Genomic DNA, 21,642 nt, shown 5'->3' on the forward strand with positions numbered 1-21,642 from the left:
GTGGTATTAAGAGTATAACTTAGGCAGCGGAATGATACTCAAACTCGCCCTTAAAGGGGCCTTTTCACAGATTTTGACATGTTTTGGAGTTTGTAATTAAATGCTTTATATTGATAAATGTAAACATTGGATCTCAAAAGCTCCATTTAAAAATCAAGAATAACATTTAAAAAAATGAAAAAGGTAACCCTCAGCAGGGCTCGAACCACTGACCCCTGGAGTCCTGGAGTAAAAAGTCCACGACATAGACCGCTCTGCCAACCTTCCAGATACAATGTCAGATGTATTTTATACTTTATATAAGCAATCCTCGTAGTTTAAAAATTATAACGACAACAACAGAACTCTCCAAATTAGTAATTCGTTTCGCGTTGCAACGCTTTATAATTTTCAGGTTTTTAAATCGTAAAAAGATACATAAAATGGCTATGTTAGAGCATGGTAAATGTTTAGTATTACTGTTCCCTCACAAATATCATAACAAAAACAAAAATTTGCGAATCTGAAACAACTTTTTTTCAATTTTGTCAATTAAGCCAAACGTGAAAAGGCCCCTTTAATATTCTCTGAATAACTCCATTCAAGTTTGACAGTGATTTCTTTTCTTAAATAGTAAAATTCACAAAACACCTACATTTGTTTGTTCTACCCGTTTTCATGTCTTCGAGCCTAATTATATTTTCAGTTAGCTTACGGCATGAGCGTGAAGTGTCGTCCCAGATTAGCCCATGTAACCCGGACATGCTAATCATGAACGACACTCTCCACCTAAACTTTATTTTCGCTAAGGACTGGCTTTCCTTTAACAAAAATATCATCAAAGCTGAAAGTGTCGTTCTTGATAAGCCTGTGTGGACGAAACATGAACATCAGGGGCGACACTTTACGCACATGCAGTAAGCCTCAGTGTCCAGAGCAAGCCTCATATTATTTTTGTATTACTCTCACTTAGAATGTCCTCTGATAATTTATCAATAATCAATTCCTTAGGGAAAAATTTTCAGATTTTTTTCTCATCCAAAAGTTCATGGGGTTCTTTTCCATATGTCCTCTTTCCAGCTATCGTGTGATATTCACATGCAATGTCCTCTTTAGGCGCCCCCGAAGCTACTAGTGGGAAACTTCAACGAACTGATCAAGTACCTGACACGCAACAATGAACGCTGGGACGACCTGTGTAAGATACGAGCCATCTTCCTCTGGGTCACATCCATAGACGTGTACAACCTCAAGGTATGGGGGCTTTGTAACTATAAGCTAGCTTTGAGTGCGTATTTTCCGACACTGTCTAGAGCGGCTGCGAATTTTTGTAGTGCTTAATACTTTGTTCAATTTATATTTAGTAAGTTCTTTCATCACTAGCGGTTTATCGATTTCATAAGAATCTAACACATGTGTCCCTTAAACCATTACCATAATCATCATAATTGTCATCTTCGTCCTCAGCATAAAAAGCAGCAGGAGACTCAGGAGAAGCGTCGTCATCGTCATCTTCAACTGTATCATTATCCCCAATATCACTATCAACATAATAGTAATTGCCACCGCCCCCCTCCGAACAATAACGTCATCAATTTAGAAATCATCCTCGTCATGTTATTGCCATCATCATAATGACCATCGTCATCATTATTCTCATCATAATAGCTATCAACATCGTAATTAATTAGCACATTACTAAGATTGTCGTTTTATACTTTCAATGAAGCCTCGTGCTTAGCAAATTGTGTTTTATGCATGCGCGTCAAGTGTTATGCAAGAGGAAGCCTGTGCAATTCACACAGGCTAATCAGAGACGAAACTTTCCGCTTGTATGGAATTTTGCGTTTCTAGGTAGTCGCTTCTAGTTTATGTGTGGACTGCACAGACGAATCTGGGGCAGCATTTGCGCACATGCATCATGCCTAGTTTTTCCAGACCGCGGCTGAATCTAATGTTCATTGTCGCTACTCTAGGTGGACGGTGTACCCCCGACACACTCGCCTCTCGAGTACTTTACGAAGATCCAGTGTAACATGGGCAACCACGCCCACCTCATATCTGGACTCTGTCAGTAAGTATGTGTAAGCCGAATATAAGTAACTGTTTTTCGGATTGCGTATATATGTGTCGACATGATCAATATAATTATATTTATGTTTTTTCTCTCTCGTGCTGATATAAAAGGTTTAAGAATTTTGTCCAGATTTGAATCTGGGTGTCAACTGGCAGCAATTAAATCTATTCGGAGAAACATATTTTTAACAAAATAAATGACATTTTTATTTCCCTCGGTAAGTCGGCATATAGTAGTCGCACAGTTAGTTCGTCAGTCCGTTTTGGGAAGGTATTTTTGTGTTACACAATCCTTCCAAATACTTAGCTGATTTTTTTTGGTATGTGAGTCTTTCTACATGACTTACAGATGAATTGCGTGTTTCATCCCGGTCCTTTGTTTTTTAGCGAAGATATGGCCTTCTCTATAATTATAGTATTTGAGAGTTTAAAAAAACGCTTCCAGATATTTAGCTGATTTTGTGAATGTTGGGCTAATGTAAGTTTCGTTCCGATCCATTGATTTTTGGGAAAGTTATAGTCCTTGGACTTTTTTTCTTTTAAATAAAATTTCCCGTTTTTTCCCAAAACGCTTTCAAATACTTTCAAAGGCCCCTAACTTTGTCAAATAACAATGGCCCGTAAATTCGTCATGATGCTTTTATTTGGGATATAGCTGCTGTGTGGCTTCAAAGTGCAGAAGGGGGCATTGCGTCTCACAAACGCAGCTCTTTTTTTTTGTTTTATAGTTTAATAATATATGATGTAATGTGCCACGCTTAATTTTGCGTCATTATAATCATATAAGGACACCGCAAGTGATTGTAATACATTATTAAATGTGTCAAAGCTCAACATATTCTAGGATAAAATAAGATGTGTTTCTGATCGGCACACAGCCCCACACGTACGGACCGCGGTACTAGCATTGTAATATAACATCGCTTTCAGAATGGCGGGAATCCCGTGCGTCATCATCAGCGGCATGAACAAGAGCGCCGCCTATGACATCGGAGGCCGCGTTGATCGGAAGAGCATGGGTGCGCAGTGGAATGCCGTTTACGTGAACGACGACTGGCGCTTCCTGGACGCTTTCTGGGCCTCCGCGTGTGTGGTCGGCCGTAAGACGGGCGAGTGGACGCTCGTAGACTCGGACGGCAACGTGACACAGGTGAACGCGATATTTGAGTTGCGCTCTGGGGAAACGGGATTAAACGCATGTCCTTAAAATGTCGTCCCAGATAAGCCTATGCAGCCCGTACTTGTTAATCAAGAACGACACTTGAGACTTTAACTGGATTTTAGCCAAACAAAGCTTGCTTTAAAAAAAAATACCATAAAAGCGGAAAGTTTCGTCCCCGATTAGCCTGTGCAGACTTTACAGGCTAATTTGGGACGACACTTTTCGCGCATGCATAAAACCCCGTTTTCCCAGAACGAGGTTTGTTTGTTTTATTGTTTCACTTTTTCTTAAGGGGATGGCTAGGGTTAGACATGTAACGTGGTAAGGCTTAACAGAAGAAAGGGTAAAGTCGTACCACTTCTTGCACTATTTACAAATATAGTGTTTTGTTATGCAGAATATAATGTGTTAGATAGTCTCCTAAAAGGGAGAACATGATATTAAAAAGCCAGTGCGTAATATCACCACGTCAAGTCATGTATGTCCCCTCCCCGAAGTTGTTGCTTAAGGTTTAAAAACCAACGTTTAAAAATGAATGTGCTATGAAAAGTTTTATACATATGGCACGCACATAATTATATGTTTCATTCGTGTAATATTGAGAAGCTTACATGGCATTTGATAATTTTAAATTATTGCAGGATATTAACACTTAAGTTGTTTGTCTAATAAATAATATTACATGCAATTCATTCGATTCTTACATTGGTTTTCAACATTCGTACATGAACGTAGGCAAACTTTGAACCAATATTATCAGTATTAAACCCATTTATGCCTAGCGTCTAGAAAAAGGCATTGGCAAACAGCGTAGACCCAGATGAGACGCCGCAAACAGCTTAAAGGAATTTCTGTAAGAAATATTCTAAATATAGAAATAAATATACTAGACATCGCTAATTTTGGAAATAAATTGATCCAATATTGAAGGATGGGAGAGTCCATTAGGAATAAATGGGTTAAATATGCTTTTCTTTTTCGCTGATTTGAAGATTAACTACTTCTGCTTCAAACATAATTCGTATACATACTTATCCAAAAATTCAAAAGCTTTCGAAAAGACATACTTTCAGTTCGGGCCACTTGGGTGTTATCTTTTCGATAAACCGTAATCTCAAAAAAAAAATTACAGACGGAAGTATGAATGATCTGTTATCGTTACACATGTCATATACATAATATACACATCCATTAGCCAAAACAGTTTAATGTCATCAGAAGTTTAAAGACATAACACTTCAGCTGAACTTCTCTCTGATTGCTTAGAAGTGATGAATAATGTACCCGTAATTAATGTAAATGTCTCTGTAGAACTAGATGAGTTGAATACACAATGTACTAGTGAGCCGCGCTCTGGGTAAATGTGTTTAATGCGTGTTACGTAAGTGTCGTCCCAGATTAGCCTATGCAATCCGCACAGGCTAATCATTGACGACACTTTTCGTTTTAACTGGATTTTCACTAAGTAAAGACTTTCTTTAAACAAAAACTACCATAAAAGAGAAAAAGGTCGTCTCCCATATCTCCCCTACCCTGAATGAGATGTTTCTGGTTCCCACAATTCAGTTATTTCCTAACTCACAAAGACATCATCACAATTTTCCTGTTTTCCGTTACCTACAATTCCTTGTTTTCCGTTCCCAAACATTCCCATGTTTTCCGTTACCCACATTTCCTTGTTTTCCGTTACCCAAAATAACACTGTTTTCCGTTACCCACAATTCCTTGTTTTTCATTACCCAAAATTCCTCGTTTTTTTTTCCCAGGAGGACGAGGAGTCAGCGGAGGGCACGACGCAGCACCGCATTAACGAGTTCTACTTCTTCCCCGACCCCGACAAGCTCGTCTGGACGCACTACCCGGACGAGGTGCAGTGGCAGCTGCTTGATCGGCCCGTCAGCCAGAAAGAGTTCGAGGAACACGTGTACCTCCGGGAGCGCTTCCACTATCTCGGTATGAAGCTCATGCCCAATAGCCACGACAGGTGCGTTCTGTCGTCCAAAGACGGCGAAATCGAAATCGTGTTCTCCCTTCCGCCTAAGAGCAGTGAGAATTCCCGGTTCAAGTACATGTTATACCAAGGGCAGAAGTCGCGGAACAAGGAAGAAGAGGACATATTGCTAGACCGGTTCGTGATGTTCGAGCACACGGCGCATCTTCTGCGGTTCACTATTCGGTTCCCGATATCAGGGCGGTTCAAAATGGACGTGTTTGGTCTGGACGTGACGGAGTCAGACATATTTGATCTGGCATGTACGTACATTATTCAGTGCAATGAGGCGAAGAAGAATTGCTTGCCGCTACCGGACGTGCCTCCGATCGGATGGGGACCTGGAGCGAACGCCAAAGAAGCTGGTCTGAAACCTATTACGCATGACGGTGCCATTATTGTCACCAAGGACGGGAACGTGGAGATTCGTCTAGCCGCCGAAAAGAACATACAACTGCATCAGATGTTGAAACACGCCCTCATTGACGAGGCGACGCTTAGTAACTACGCGGTCACCAGACTGGAAAATGGCGAAGCCGTCGTAAACATCCGACTGCCACAGGGCGGTGAATACGCGCTGAAGCTGTACGCAGACGACGCGGGCAAGGAAGGCGTGGCACCAAACGTTTTGAACTACCTGATCAAGAGCGAAGGAAAGAACGTCAGCAATCCGCCCTTCCCGAACATCAGCGACGGGTCGCTGGGAGCGAAACCGCTTTCTGAGAATCTCGGTGTCAAGGCCATAACGCCCAAGGGTGGAAACATTCAGGCCAAGAACGGTCGCACGCGCGTGGAGTTCCAAGCTCGAAGCGGCGTACAGCTTATGGTAGAACTGCACAGCAGCGACGAGCTAGCTTGCAAGCGCATGATGGTGACCCCGAAAGAGGAGAATGGCAAGTGGATATTCGACCTTGATATGCCGGAAGAAGGTGAATATTCTCTGAACGTGTTTGGCTGTTCAAAGAACTCGGTAGACAGAATCTACAATGTGCACTCGTACCTGGTGAAATCCGACGGCCGGAAGTTGGACGGGGCTGAGATCGATATGCGCGCGCAGAACAAACACGTTCAGACGCACGTTCCCATAGAAACAGTACAGACATCCGACAACGAAGTTCTCATACCTATTCCACCCGGTTTCGAAGACGTCTGCGCGTCTCTTCACAGACGGAACGCGAACGATCCCCCGAACGCTCACCAGGTGGATATCATAGAACAGGACGGTATTCAGCTGATACGGGCGCGACTTCCGGAGTTTGGCGAGTATCAGCTGAACCTGTACGACCGAGACAGAAAGGCCGTGCTTCGAAACATCGCCAAGTACCAAATAAACCGGCGACCTCCAGGTACTTGTTTTGCAGTTTCAACATTATGTAGCCACTTTTATTCTGCTGTAAATTTATCATAGAATAACATTCGCGAAGAAAGCAATAAACTGATGAAAAAAATCACGGTACTAAAATTTTAGAATATATATGCCTTTCTTCTGTAAAACCTATTTTATAGATGCCCAAATATGCATCCAGAACGCGGTTTATGTAATTAGGATTGACACCAATTGTATCTCTGTTGTCAGGCGAGCTATACGAGGACAATACGAAGATGCTGATGCACAACCTCGGCGCCACACAGCCGATCGTGGAGGAGGACGAGGAGGAGTATGCAGCACCCAGCAGGATCGACAAGAACGAGTCGGACGAGGACAAGAACAAGCGCATGGAGGGTAGGCGTGAAACATGGCCGTGTGGCTTTGGGGTTCCTTTATATGTGGATCGTTTTTGAAAATCTGGGCTGAATGCATGTGCGTAAAGTGTCGTCCCAGATTAGCCTGTGCAGTCCGCAGAGTCTAATCAGGGACGACACATTACGCCCATACTTGATTTTTATTAAGAAGCGACTTCCTTTAAGCGAAAAAAAACAACAACAAACGCGCGGACTGGACAGGCTAATCTGGTACGACACTTTACGCACATGGATTACGCCTAGTTTTCCTAAAATGTGGCCCATATATATTGGAAATAAATTACCTTGAATTGTCGTATTATCTCTTTATATATATAGTGTGTACTTTGTAGACATTTCCTATTATGGGAATACTCGTATCTAAAATGTACAGATTTGAATATTAAGGATCTCGTTCTTCACAAACCAGATTTAGTTTTATTTTTCAAATTTTCGATAAAATACGTGTCAAAATCATATCTTTCTGTTATGCGAACACATTGACCATCTTTGTTTAATAGCATTTGGCTCTTGCTTAAATTGAGACCTGTGCGATCCTATTCAGTCGTTTTAGAAGTATAACTTTGGAACATATAATAAAACAAATGTACCAGACCAGTCATGATAATACAATTAGGCTCGTCTCCGTGAAAACGGGTCTTAATGCACGTACTTAAAGTTTCGTCCCAGATAAGGGACGACACTTGTCGTCTAAACTGGGTTTTCGCTATGAAGAGACTTCCTTTAAACGAAAAATACCAGAACAGCGGAAAGTGTCGTCCCATATAAGCCTGTGATGACTACACAGGCTTATCTGGGACTACGTTTAATCAATATGCATCAAGTCTCGTTTTTCCAGAGCGCGGCTTATTTCAATACCATACCTTAATACTATGTCCCTTTGTTGCCTGGTGACTGCCTTTGGTGTGACATGTTCTCATATTTGTGCCAGTATTCTAGCACTTTCCAAAAGCTTCGTATAAACTTCAGTTCACATTATAGCCTTAAATTTTCTACTACAATGGATAATATGTTAAAAATCATATATGAAATCATATAAGGTTTACATAATTTTGACTGGAGCATTGTCGTTCCTTAAATCTCGATGAAACATAATCTATTTACAAGCGCATTAGTTCATGTTGTCAGCAGATTGCAACCTCCTGTCAGACTTAGGCTTTCTCATACAACACGCAAATTCGTTGAATTTTGATATTCCAAATATATTTTGTTTATTTATGGACGAACATCCCTTGATATACGATGTAATCATACAAATTAATTAAGTGTAAGGCAATTGCGTTTATGCATTGTCATTTCCTCATTGATATCTATACACCCATGAAGTTTCATGTTCATATCATGTAGCGTATCTGAGATATAGCCTTGAAAAGTAACGTCATACAAAAACAACAAAGGACAATATCTGTTAGTTAAGAAAGTGTAGGGTTATGGTTCTTGTGCATGGCACTCCTTTCCGTTGATTTCTACTCACCCACAAAATTTCTTGTTGAAATGTAGAATCGTATCTGAGAAATAGCCCTGAAAAGTTCCATCACACATAACAACCAAGGGCAATAACTCTTATTCAAGAAAGTGAAGATGTAAACTTCTTAAGCATGTCAATCAATACACCCATGAAGTTTCATGTTAAAATTATGCATGGTATCTGAGATATAGCCTTGAAAAGTTATATCAAATCAAAAACAAAGGGCATTTTCTCTTATAAAGAAGGTGTAGGGTTGTGGTTCTTTTTGTTGATATCGTATATGGTATCTGAGATATAGCCATAACAAGTTTTGTGACAGACGGACTGACTGACGGACGGACTGACAGACGGACGGACAACGCCAATTTTATATCCCTTCGCCTTTGGAGGAGGATAAAAGGCTCTCTAAAGATTGATACCATCGCAATAAAGATAAAACGTATTCTTTTTGTCATATATTTCTTCTATCGAAAGATAAAACATGATTTAAATACTTGTAATCTCCTTTGACGAGCGTTTGGCTATGAATGTAAAACCATTTGAGCCTCGTTCTGTGAAACCAGCGCTGAGTGCATGTGCGTTGCTGTCCGCACAGGCTAATCAGGAACGACACTTTCGGTCTAAACTGGATATTTGCTAAGGAGAGGCTTCCTTTAAACGATAAATACCATGAAATCTAAAGTGTCGTCCTTGATTAGCGAGCGCGGACTGCGTAGATCACTTGGGATTACACTTTGTCCACATGCATTTAGCCCAGTTTTCCCAGAACGCGGCTCATTTTATCTTTAGTTTCCTCCATACATGACAACAAATAGTTCAATGATTTTTTTCAACCTGCAACATGTGTCTTCTTTCACCTAATGATTGCTATTGTATTCGCTGTTTACTATGTACCAATGTGTTGTGCACTTTATACCAACATTTCACCTTTCAGCCCAGTTAGAGATAGACCAAGGTATAAATATGCAGTTTAATTTGCGCTAACATATAACGTAGAACCTAACTAGATTTTATATTTGGTCGAATTTATTTCGGGAAACACAGTAAGTCTTTATGTGCACTGGCGGAACTTAAACGGGAGTTGGTTAGATGAATGATTGCTAGCAAGCGTAAATGTATGCTCTTGTTAACTAAATTGTCATTAAGAAAACGTCCATTTGTGTTTAATTGTGCACTATTTTGAAAATGAATTAAAGACTTGAGCTTCAATGTAAATGGCTTTTTTTTCAATATGGTGGTACTTTGCTTAAGTTTAATCATTTATGGTCATTGGGAAGTAATGCCCACTGGTTTGTTTAAAAGGTACTGAAGTGCTGAATTATATAATATATACCACATATGATATGTACATATGAAGAACGCACAATAAAGGCATGAGCACAAGTAAAAGCGTATACAGGAGAGATTAAAACTAAGCAGCCAGGAGAGTGGTTGATAGAATGATACCAGGACATGTTGATACATGCAATGCAAGGGGAAATCATAAGGTGTTTGTTGAACGGAATAAAGTACGAGTGCCAACAACATGTGTTGAATTTCATTGGGGAATACATTGAAAGATGAACGTTTGGGGTGCTTTTATTTAAGAAGTATGCTTTTTTCGAAATCTCTCTGGCGAAAGCCTGATTTCCGAGGGTGTTTGCATTTTGGGCAAAGTGTATGTTCTTAGAAATTTCGAGGATGTATCTTTTTATTTAAATGTTGGGAAGAGGACATATTCATCTTTAAAACGATATCAGGCGTGCAAAATCGGATGGATAGGAAATATAAAAATATGCTTTGAAAGTTGGTAGCTATCATGTGACCCTATGGGAATAGGATTTAGTGTAAACTAACCTTTAAGTATTGCGACTGATTGATGACACCGTAAAAAGTATATTCTATAAAGTGGGATGCTAGGGAAATCACTGGTAAGGGTTATAAGTAGAAGACGGCCATGGAAAGGGGTTTTAATGTTTCGTCTATCTTTGTGAGCTTTTCGGTCGTTATGTACAGTACTCGTAAACGTTCATATTGTAGAAATCTTTTTTGTTGTTTGAAGTCATTAAATTGATGAAAACTTTAATTGCATGGTTTTTAAAATACGACGTTATTTTGCATAAACATTTAATTCAAACATTGTTTTCTGTCTTTTGTTATCGTTTACAATTAATCTTACGCTCCCATCGTTTTGATAAATGTTGAGCTCATATATAATATTTCTCTTAGATTACAAAAATGTCAAAAGTTTTCATTCGTTGCTTTCTAGTAATAGTGTATATGTAGTCGTAAGCCAATAGTTTTCTCATTAATAAACAGATTATTTGTGTCTTGCTCTGAGAAAACTGGGCGTAATGCATGTGCGTACAGTGTCGTCCCAGATAAGCCTGTGCAGTCCACACGGGCGTATCAGGGACAACATTTTCCGCTTTTATGGTATTTTTAGTTTTAAAGAAGTCCCTGCTTATCAAAAATCAAGTTAGGGCGGAAAGTGTCGTCCCTGATTAGCCTGTGCGGACTGCACAGGCTAATCTGGGATGACACTTTACACACATGCATTAAGCCAATTTTTTTAAGAACACGACACATGTTATTCAACATATTTTGTAGCATGCTTCATTATATACAGCGTTTGAAGTGCAAATACTCGTTATTGTACATAGTTGGCCTACGTTGCATATAATTTTTGGTATGCTATGTTTCAAAATCCTCAAATCCTACGTGTATTAATTATACCGTTTGCAATTATTAATATATTACTGAGGGTGATGGAGCGAAACTAGTTAAGTTCCACGCCTTTTCCAGGAAATGAAATCTGAATAAAAGTACATTTACCCGGCTTGTGCAATAGTATCTGGCTTTATTATAGTTTTCTTTTGTGAATAGAACATAATTAATATCTTAAAATTCATTGTAGGTTTATAACATCGATATTGACAACTTATTTCATACGTGGTAAACTCACGAGAAGAATAAGACCTACATTAATTGCGAGACACATACATATCGTCATGGAAACGAAAAAAAAATAGATTCGTGTTAAATGCAAATCCAAAGCCAGTTAAAGTTATTTAATACACCAGTTTAAAAATGTAAGCTAATATTTAATACGTGTGATAATATACATGTCTATCATAAAAGCAAATTGTGTTTACTAAGATAGCATCATGTTGTGAATTCAACGGATAACTGCTTGGAGTTCTATAGAGCCCTACATACCGAAAATAAATCGCGTATCTATACATTTCCGGTTCCGATTTCAGAGGAACAGCGGCGCGCGACTCGGCGGCAAATTCAGAAGGCGATAGACATGAAGGATCCGGAAATGCTGGAGCGTTACATACAGGCGTACGAGAAGCTTAACCCAGCCTACGACGACGAGATGCTGGTCAAGGCGCGCAAGGTGCTCGCAGCACTGGACGCCAAGGAAGGTGCGTGGGGAGCTGTGCTCAAACTGCGCATGCGCGTAGATTAAAAAAAAAATAGATTAATGTATTGAGCTCAAGTTGTTTAAAAGCTTTAAATCGAGAGTTTAGGTTATTTGTAATAATTATGTTGTAACATTTAAATACAATTGTAAATCTCATGAGCCTAAACGTGCCGTGACTTGCTGCTATTGTTCAGAGCTGACACAAGCTTGCCAACGCCGCGACCTGGACTCGCTGAAGAAGGCGATCGCGCGCGCCAAGGACGTCAACTACGACCACCAGCTGGACCTCCAGCTGGCGTTGGCAAACCGCCTCCGCGACCAGCTGGAGCGGATAGAGAAGCTGCGGCACTCCGTGCTCAATCTGGACAGCAAGACAATCGCGGAGATCAAGACGTACTCAAATCCGCCTGACGGCGTCCACCAGTCAATGATGGCAACGTTCATATTGTTGGGCAACACGCCTAAGGAAGTCAGGGTAACATAATAGTTATATTTTTGCCTGTTAATAGCGTAAATTAGCGCATTACAATCACAACCCGCTCTTCCACGAAGGGCTACCGAGTGGTATAAAATATTTTAATGATACCAAATAGGAGATAACATCGATTGCAATTATATCACCAGCAGCACTAATCCACTACTTCCGTTCCCACCATAAGTAAACTTCCACAGACATTCATACTTGTATACGTAAAGAAACCCAAGCATCAACATGTAAATGCCTTCGAATTTAAATGTATTGATATTGGAAGGGAATCATTAACTTGAAATTGCATAATACAAATGCATAATACTGTTATAGCATATGTAAACACGATGGAGCACAAATGTACTGTCTTCACATATGTACATGCATTATAATTATCGATGGGTATTTATCTTCAGTTTGATTAATGACAATGCACGAAAAGCGTTGTATAAAAAAAAACATCCTTAATAAAATTGTATTGTTTTGTATGACCCCTGCATATTCAACTCTTTCTCTCCATTTCAGAACTGGCGAACGTGTCAGGCGTTGGTCGGCAAGACCGGAAAAGAGTCGCTGATGCGCCGGATATCCGGTTTTGATCCCAAGGACTGTAGCCTCGCCGTGGCTCAGTTGGCGAAGCACATGATCGAGAACTACTCAATGTCGCAGATCCGTGACGTCAGTGCAGGCGCCGCGACGTTCTTTGGATGGGTAAGACGCTTTCTTGGAAATATTTGAGTTTCGGTCTGCAAGGACGGGGATTAATGCATGTGCGTAAAGTGATGTCCCAGATTAGCCTGTGCAGTCGACACAGGCTAATCAGGGACGACATTTTCCGTAAAGACTTAATTTTTGAAACGAAGAGACTTCCTTTAAACAAAAAAATACCATAAAAGTACACATGGATTAAAGAACCGTTGTCACAGAGCGAATGTCATTTTTAATAAACATTGCCCCTCTATATATGTTGGGAACTAAAAAATATGTTTTTTCGAAAAACTCTTCAAAAAAAACAGCACAGCATTTGTTCTTGTAGAAGCATTTACATGTCTGAAAGTAAATACTTTGCCTAAACATTTGATTTCCGTAAACATAACAAACTGACTTAAGTGAACCATATTCGAGCTACACAAAGCGTTGCGTAAGATAGTAAGATAATAAGTTTATCTTACCATTTGGCCAAGAAAAGATTGTAGTATAAAAAATACTCTGTTTTAAAAACATTATCTGAAATAAAATAAACTCTGACTTTGTACAATAATGTACGCGGCTGTTTTTGTTAACTTTTTGTTTTTGTTATTGGTCGTGTTAATTAAGATATGGTAATTGTATGAGTGTGTGTGTGTATAGGTGTGTGTCTGTGTGCGTGCGTTAGAGTGTGTGCATATGGGAAAATGTAATCAACAATACATTTATATTCTTAAATACTTTCTGTTATTAAATATTTGTTCCTTGAGACCATTTCAATATTGGAAGAGAAATTAATCATATAAGAGAAGTCATATAATATACTTGCTTTTTATTACACTTCTATTACACTGTTACAGTACTCGTATGTCCGTCCAAGTCTACATGTTTGCATTATAATGTAGAAATGCATTATACATACCATAGTTGTTTGAAGGCCTCATTGAAAATAAGATTGCCATTGTTAAACTGTTTGCATGACTTTGTATCAATGTGTTGTCTTAATGAGTTACCTTCGGAAAATAAAGAGATTATTATTATTATTATAATGGCTATTCTAGGGAAACACGAGCTTACCCGGTAAATTAAACGACGGATCGAAACATTCCTTGTAAACAAGGTCAACTGATCTTAAACATTACAACTTCTTATAACAATCAATTCGCTTTGAGTCCTTTTAAACAAATTTGCCATTACAATATTAAAAATTATCAAATTTTCGCGTCTTGAAATACATTAGCTCTTTTTATGCCCCGGTAGGGTGGCATATAGCAGTTGAACTGTCCGTCAGTATGTCAGTCCGTCCGTCCGTCCGTCCGAAAACTTTAATGGTCATAACTTTTCAATATTTAACATAGCAACTTGATATTTGGCATGCATGTGCATCTCATGGAGCTGCACATTTTGAGTGGTGAAAGGTGAAGGTCAAGGTCATCCTTCAAGGTCAAATGTCTTATATATGGCGTCTGTCCGTCCGTCCGAAAACTTTAACATTGGCCATAACTTTTTCACTATTGAAGATAGCAACTTGATATTTGGCATGCATGTGTATCTCCTGAAGCTGAGCATTTTGAGTGGTGAAAGGTGAAGGTGAAGGTCATCCTTCAAGGTCAAATGTCAAATATTCCGTCCGTCCGAAAACTTTAACATTGGCCATAACTTTTTAAATATTGAAGATAGCAACTTCATATTTGGCATGCATGTGTATCTCCTGGAGCTGAACATTTTGAGTGATGAAAAGTGAAAATCTAGGCCATTCTTCAAGGTCAAATGTAAAATATTCCGTCCGTCCGAAAACTTTAACAATGGCCATAACTTTTTAAATATTGAAGACAGCAACTTGATATTTGGCATGCATGTGTATCTCATGGAGCCGCACATTTTGAATGGTGAAAGGTCAAGGTCATCCTCCATATGGCTTCAAGGCGGCGCAATAAGGGGCATTGTGTTTCTGACAAACACATCTCTTGTTTAAGAATTGTTCCAGCAGCATTGCCTCGTTAAAAACGTTGGCTCATTTCAAATCATGCTTAAGTTACAAAAATTAGCATTCCGCTGATATACAATTGACTTGATTGCTAATATTTGAATGACTCGTATAATACCATCTACTCTTTTAAGCGCTGACGTAGGTGGTTATTAAAAATGTTAATTAATAAATTATACTCCAATTCTCATTTCGGATTTCTATCTATTTTGGAATAATTATTGTGGATTCTATATATAATCGAATGTTTATTCTTGACTGCCTATCAGTTTTTAAATGCCGTCATCAATAGGTTGCCGTGGTGTAATGAATATGGTGTCCGCCTAGCGACCGGGATGTTACGGGTTCGATCCCGACCGTGGGAGCGTTCTTTAGATCTCCCCCAAAGACACCAAGTACTGGTTCTAGGCCCAGGAAACGGACTCGAGAGCGTTTATATAGGTCTCAGTCTTTCGATGCAGTCGAGCTAAAATAAATGGGTTTAAACTAATGAGTTTTTTAATGTTTGCAAATATTTCTATTGAGACCACACACCAAAAGCTTTTATTTTGTGTTTCGGATGACAAACTAATGCATGGTATTTATTGACCGCATCCAGCAGCTATTTTCTTCAATCATGTCATACTGTATATGTATAATCTCTTCTTTCATTTCCTTTTACCGTAACATTGGACTGAATAAACGTTGTTCTGTTACGCGTTAGCTTCTCATAAGGGTTCACAAAGGCCCACATTCTATTCGAAATATTAATATTTTGCAAAGAATACGTTGAATCTTGCTATTTACAAGCTGCTAGAATATGTGAGGGAAATCGCCGATTTATCAGGCGACAGTGCTGATCCTGTCCTATGCAGCAGTTGTGTGAAGCGACACGGGGAGAGGACATGTCCGTCCACTGAACAAAGCAGTGACATTCTTAGTGAAACAAGCGGACTTGGTAGCGAATATGCAAGCGATGAGGATGACGATAGTGATGATAATGACGACGATGTGGACCAGCTTAGATTTCTTGTTGAAATCACCACCGGTAAAAGAATCGTCCCTGTGCCCCAGGAAGCAGAGAGCGCAAGGGTGGTTGTTAAGAAGAACGGCAAACATGTTGTTAAGAAGAAAGGAAAACATAAAAAGCGACCAAAAGCTGTCAAAATTTTGCGGTCTGCAAATCGGTCACATAGTTTTGACCGTACTGTAGATGAAAAATCGGCTAAAATTAATGAGAAATTTAAAGAGGTTGAATTAAAATCGGCAAAAGCAACTGGGAGGCATAAATAGTGACGTACATACCACTTGACTCGCTGAGGTACTTAATTATCGTGTCGCATGTTGTTCAAAAAGTGGCATTTGTGCACATTGTTATTATGTCACAAAGTTACCGCCCCTTATTATTGCACCATTTATATGCATTTCTTAAAGTGAGCGTTGCTTATTGTTTTCCCATTCCCATTAACAAAGGCTCAATTTTGATTCGGTGCTCGTAGCAAATATTATGTGTTATAATGTTTAATTCAATATAAGAAAACCTTGATTAGAAAGGATTTCCATACCCATCATGACAGCAGAAGAGTTATTAGCTTCATAAATTCAATTACCCTGAACGTAGTACGCAGCTTTAGAAATTTTATTTCACGCAATTGCGTACATTGGCACACTTATTGCTTTTAGCCCACCTAAAATGGTGCATTTTGTGTAGTAATGTAAGTGAATTATCGTGCTTGATCAACAATGATCAGTATTTATACACAATCTTGACATCTTGGTCAAGTCAATTCAATTTTATTGGCAAATACATATAAGTACATAGCCCAAAAAACATACATAAGATGTAAGACATAATGTAAATTTGGTAGAATTAAGGAATTTCATCTCTATATATAATAAATGTAAGTGTCGGTTATTGACAAATAATGCTTTTCAAACTGTTAATAACATATAATAACTAGTGGTATTAAATGATTAACTTTTTCTTTTTTTTCAAACAGTTCTTTGATTATGCTTATTTAAGCTCATTTTTGGACCAAAATAAAATGCTTGTGATTAAAAATGCAACTTAGCATGATAGTTATATGCACTAGCATCTATCAGTGATACTACTTCTACCTTTTAATCTTTTTTTTCTTCTTCTTCCAATACTACTACTAGTACATTTGCTACAACAACAACGCTCTCTACTACTTCTTCGTTTACTACTAATACAATTTCTACTGATAATAGTTATTGCGTTATTTCTCTCTTGGCAGTCGCTGGGTATGATAGAGGAGATCGAGTCCACGGGCGGCTCAGGCATGGGCATCATCAGCAAACCTCCCCAAAAACAGGAGAGACCCAAGACCAAGAATAGCAGCCGCAACGGGAAGCGATAGATATAAGCGTCGCCGTGGGAAAACGTGGTTTATTGCATGTGCGTAAAGCATCAACCCAGATTAGCCTGTGAAGTCTGCACAGGCTAATCTGGGACGACACTTCACGCACGTACATTTAGCCCCGTTTTGCCAGAGATAGATATGTTTAAATTAGTCTCCCTTAGCTCACTGTACCAATATATATTAAGGTTTGTTACTTAGGTTTAATGGTCAATGATAGTGCTGAATTTGTCGTTTTCGTTTGGTTGGCGAAACTTCTTCGTGTTGATAACCCAATGTGTCAGTGAAGTGAACACTAATATTCGTTTGTGGAGGAAAATGATTTTCTGCTGCTTTGAAATAAAATTGTCATTAACGCTGATATCGCATGTTTATTACTATGGCATTGGACTTAGGCTTTACTTTCAAAACAATAATTGTGCACTTATATGTTCTTGCTATAGTTTTGTGATATAATTCTGTAACGTGTGCGCCGCTCTGAATACTTAGAGAAACGCATTATGTTTATATTAATATGTTGTATATTATATTATTCAAATGAATGTAAGTATACAACATACATGGTTGTATACTAGTGAATGACATGTTACAGGATTTCGGCTTTAAAAAGCACGCATGTACGTAATTTGCAGTTGTATACAACGTCATATTACATCAATTTTTATTTTATAAGTGTACATTTACAGTTAGTTTACATTTACATGTAAAATTTCCACCTATTTGTTCCATACATAATTTTCGCGGAAATTTGAATTACTTGCTTGATTTTGTATCCCATTTTGTTGATGATGACTGTTTATAATAATTGTATCTGCAATTAAGATATTTGCTGATATGTATATTGTGAAATATCAAAACATGTGATCTAGCTCATATTGAAAATGCACCTAAATCAGTGTTTCGTTAGGTTGCACCTATGATTTGCAAATCAATCATAAAGCACAATATACTAATATGGTTTCTTCATAAACTGCACACTCATGCATGTGGGTGTTTGTGAGCGATTATATGTACCTATTATTTTCAGTATTTCGAACATTCTGCAATATTTGTTTAGTAAGGTCATTTTGTTCAATAATAAATATGTATTTTTATTCCACATTCATACATGCCATGTTTATTTCATTTGATTTCTGCACGGCGTTTAAGACTGTGTCTGTCATTGTTTGCGATTCAAAAAAGGGATTTTACAACAATCACATAATTATTAATGGTATGACTTTGTAGACGTTTATCAATTGTTCCAACTAGATACTTTTTCATGTTGGTATTTTTGTCTGTGATATAATGATTCACATATTTATTTACATTACTGTTACTTCATTTTTGTATTGCTGCACAAAACATATTTGTCTTTTATGCACAAAACACTCGTCCAGTGTTACTTGAGGGTTATAAACCGAGTTGTGTGTTAAATTCTGTTCTCTTTTGTTCAGTTCAGGTATTTTCAATGCTATTTATTACGCTTTTAAAGTTTTTGAAGAGGAATGATATTAAGTGATGTTAGGTAACAAAGTCCTATGTTGGATATACACAGCAGATGGCTTCATATTTCCCAATGTAAACACTAAGTACTTCCCATTTATGTCTAATAGTTTGATTGGACACATGCCTATTTAATTCAGACACGGCTATCAAAGCTGACATTGCAAGCCGAAACTAGTTCGAAATCAAAGTACTGACAGTACTGGTGTGACGATGCTTTTAAAGAGGATGGATATAAAAGCATCAATTTAAGATCATCTATATCACCCGATTTGTGTATGTGGGTACGAACATTTTGGGTACGAAAATAAATTTGGGTACGAACGTTTTGGGTACGAATAAAAATTGGGTACGAAAAAAAATTGGGAACGAAACATTTTGGGTACGAAATAAAAATTTGGGGGTACGGGCAAGTAGTACCCGGGGGGAACTTGACTCATTCAGCGAAACTGGGAGGCGGGTTACATTCTCGATCAAATCTAACAAGAAATATCTTTAAAAACATAATCGGCGTGTATTTTTCTGTACCACTTTTCGTAAACACTTTCTATAGCAATAAAATGTTTGTGGGTTATTAAAATTACGTTTCAGTAGATATATACAAAACATGACATGATCGTTTATAACACATGTACATCATACCTTACCTTTATTTCATTGTTTACGTTCTTAATTTGATAATGTTATATGTACGAACCTGATTTCTCATGCCCATGGACATATGCTTTTTTACTGTTGAATATTGTTTGTTAATTGAAGTTCAAAACGCATAGGCATGTTTGTTCGTTAAGTATGACAATACTTTCATGATAATTCTCGAAAGAAGGTATGAGCACATAGCCGGACCAGGAGAGCTAAATCGTAAGAGCACTTGCATATCCGAGTTCGTACAGGAACATATGGATAAGTTAACTAACCAAAGCGATATGACATTATACATGTATATGCTGAAATCTAACAAACGAACGAATTATCAAACATGGTATGTACACTTAGGTGGTTGTGTAATTTCTGTTAGAATATCGTATTAAATGTAAATTTAAAATGATTGTGCCCGCACGTGAGTTTGTTTCTTTTTTAAGTCTATACGCGCCTAGGCTGCACACAGTGTGTGTATTTGTGTATTTTCAAGGTTATGAGTTACCTCCGCGCCTGAGGCTGCATAATGTTGGGACCCAGAGTGTGTCCAGCACTCCTTCCTGATAAGCTTAGACTGACGACAGTTGGGACGAATTAGGAATGATAGCTGTAATTTCCAGCTATTTTTTTTTTTTACTGAAATACTTTTTAATTTTTGATATGGTCTTGTGCTGCGGGGGATAGGATTATCCGGAGAAAACCCTCCTGTCCGGTATGGTGACCACAAAACAAACACACACAAAAACATTGGGCCGGGAGCGGGAATCGAACCGGTGTCGTAGAAGCGTACGTGCCGACCACTGCGCTAGCGGGACGGACAACGACTCAAAGCCATGTTGTTTTATCTATATATATCATGGCAGTGCAGCGTTTACAATTTTCAGCTTCAAAATTGTTCGTGTTCTTTTGATTTGTGATCGAGTAAAAAGTTAATTTTACATGTTTCCATTCGCAATTTATAAAAAAAAATCGAGAACAAATATCAAACACAATAGAGAAAATATATAGTTGTTTCATTGGTCCATAAAGATAAAATGGATGTAAAATTACTAATTTAAAATTTACGTTTTCATACAGTTATTGAATCTGTTTCCCCAGAATATGCTGTTCTATTAATATTTACCTTTATCAGTTATAATCAGAGAGGTATGCCGATTAGAAAAGTCGAGCTATCTCAATCGGTCTTTTACATAGGTCGCAATTGTGAAGAATTTTTTCATGGTATGATAACTTAGACGAGCTGCTACGCAGCATCGTCAAAAAGTATTAATTAATATGAGATTACAATTATAGAAAAAAAACTGATACTTTTCAGTATGAAGCAAATATAACAATTTTTAGTTTTACACGTCAAGTGTATACGCAAAGATCCATCAATAAGATTTAAGTTCATATCTGTTTGTGTTTGTAAAGTGATAACCAAAAAAAGCTCGCATATGCCTCTTATTGAACGAAAGAAGTTACAATTTATATAATCATTGAACACGTCCTTTTTATGCAAGGAAAACTACTTTCAAAACATACGGCTCCGCCAATGGTTTGAATCAGAAGACCGGTATAAACCCACAATGTTTCTCCTTCTTATTCTATTGAAACAAGTTGCGAGTAAAGGTAGAATCATCTGTATATATGCATAGTATATGCCCCAAAATCCGTCCAGATTTATTGACAGTCCTACTCGACTATGCATCTATTTTTAATGGGATTACTTAGAAATAATTAAATACTAAACTTATTTTAAAATAAGCAAAAGTCTATTATCTGATCCCAGTGTTTACACGTAACAATGCTTGTTACACATTTGGGCCCACATTTGCTTGTTACACATTTTCGAATGTATGTGTCATTTGAAATAAATGAAAACCTAGATTGTGTGTTTAGTTCTTCCCTTCTGCAGACCATTGCATTCCTAAAATTGTTTATTTGAATTCATGGCAAATCTATTAACAACGGCTGTTTGTAAAACATGCATGCCCCCCATATGGGCTGTCAGTTGTAGTGGCAGCCATTGTGTGAATAAGTTTTTGTCACTGTGACCTTGACCTTTGACCTAGTGACCTGAAAAACAATAGGGGTTATCTGCCAGTCATGATCAATGTACCTATGAAGTTTCATGATTCTAGGCGTAAGCGTTTTACAGATTTCATGCCGAAACCATTTTACTGTTTCGAGTCACCGTGACCTTGAC

The 21,642-nt window shown here is 38.2% G+C and overlaps 1 protein-coding gene across 9 annotated transcripts in view; it reads left to right on the forward strand.

Moving 5' to 3' along the window:
* The window catches only part of LOC127861631 (uncharacterized), a 61,238-nt gene extending 41,375 nt beyond the window's left edge, over positions 1 to 19,863 (forward strand). For 8 of the 9 annotated variants that reach the window (XM_052400289.1, XM_052400295.1, XM_052400294.1 and 5 more), the window contains 10 exons: positions 1,096 to 1,233; positions 1,956 to 2,053; positions 2,986 to 3,205; positions 4,984 to 6,553; positions 6,784 to 6,930; positions 9,353 to 9,373; positions 11,661 to 11,828; positions 12,022 to 12,302; positions 12,822 to 13,007; positions 17,208 to 19,863. In XM_052400289.1, coding sequence (XP_052256249.1) covers positions 1,096 to 1,233; positions 1,956 to 2,053; positions 2,986 to 3,205; positions 4,984 to 6,553; positions 6,784 to 6,930; positions 9,353 to 9,373; positions 11,661 to 11,828; positions 12,022 to 12,302; positions 12,822 to 13,007; positions 17,208 to 17,330 — 2,952 coding nt within the window. In that variant the 3' untranslated portion in view covers positions 17,331 to 19,863. The remainder of the gene's footprint in view (positions 1 to 1,095; positions 1,234 to 1,955; positions 2,054 to 2,985; positions 3,206 to 4,983; positions 6,554 to 6,783; positions 6,931 to 9,352; positions 9,374 to 11,660; positions 11,829 to 12,021; positions 12,303 to 12,821; positions 13,008 to 17,207) is intronic. The other variant, XM_052400293.1, reaches the window with a different exon arrangement.
* The last annotated feature ends 1,779 nt before the right edge of the window (positions 19,864 to 21,642 follow it).

The sequence above is a fragment of the Dreissena polymorpha genome, chromosome 16 (genome assembly GCF_020536995.1).
Source record: "Dreissena polymorpha isolate Duluth1 chromosome 16, UMN_Dpol_1.0, whole genome shotgun sequence".
Lineage (NCBI taxonomy): Eukaryota > Metazoa > Mollusca > Bivalvia > Myida > Dreissenidae > Dreissena > Dreissena polymorpha.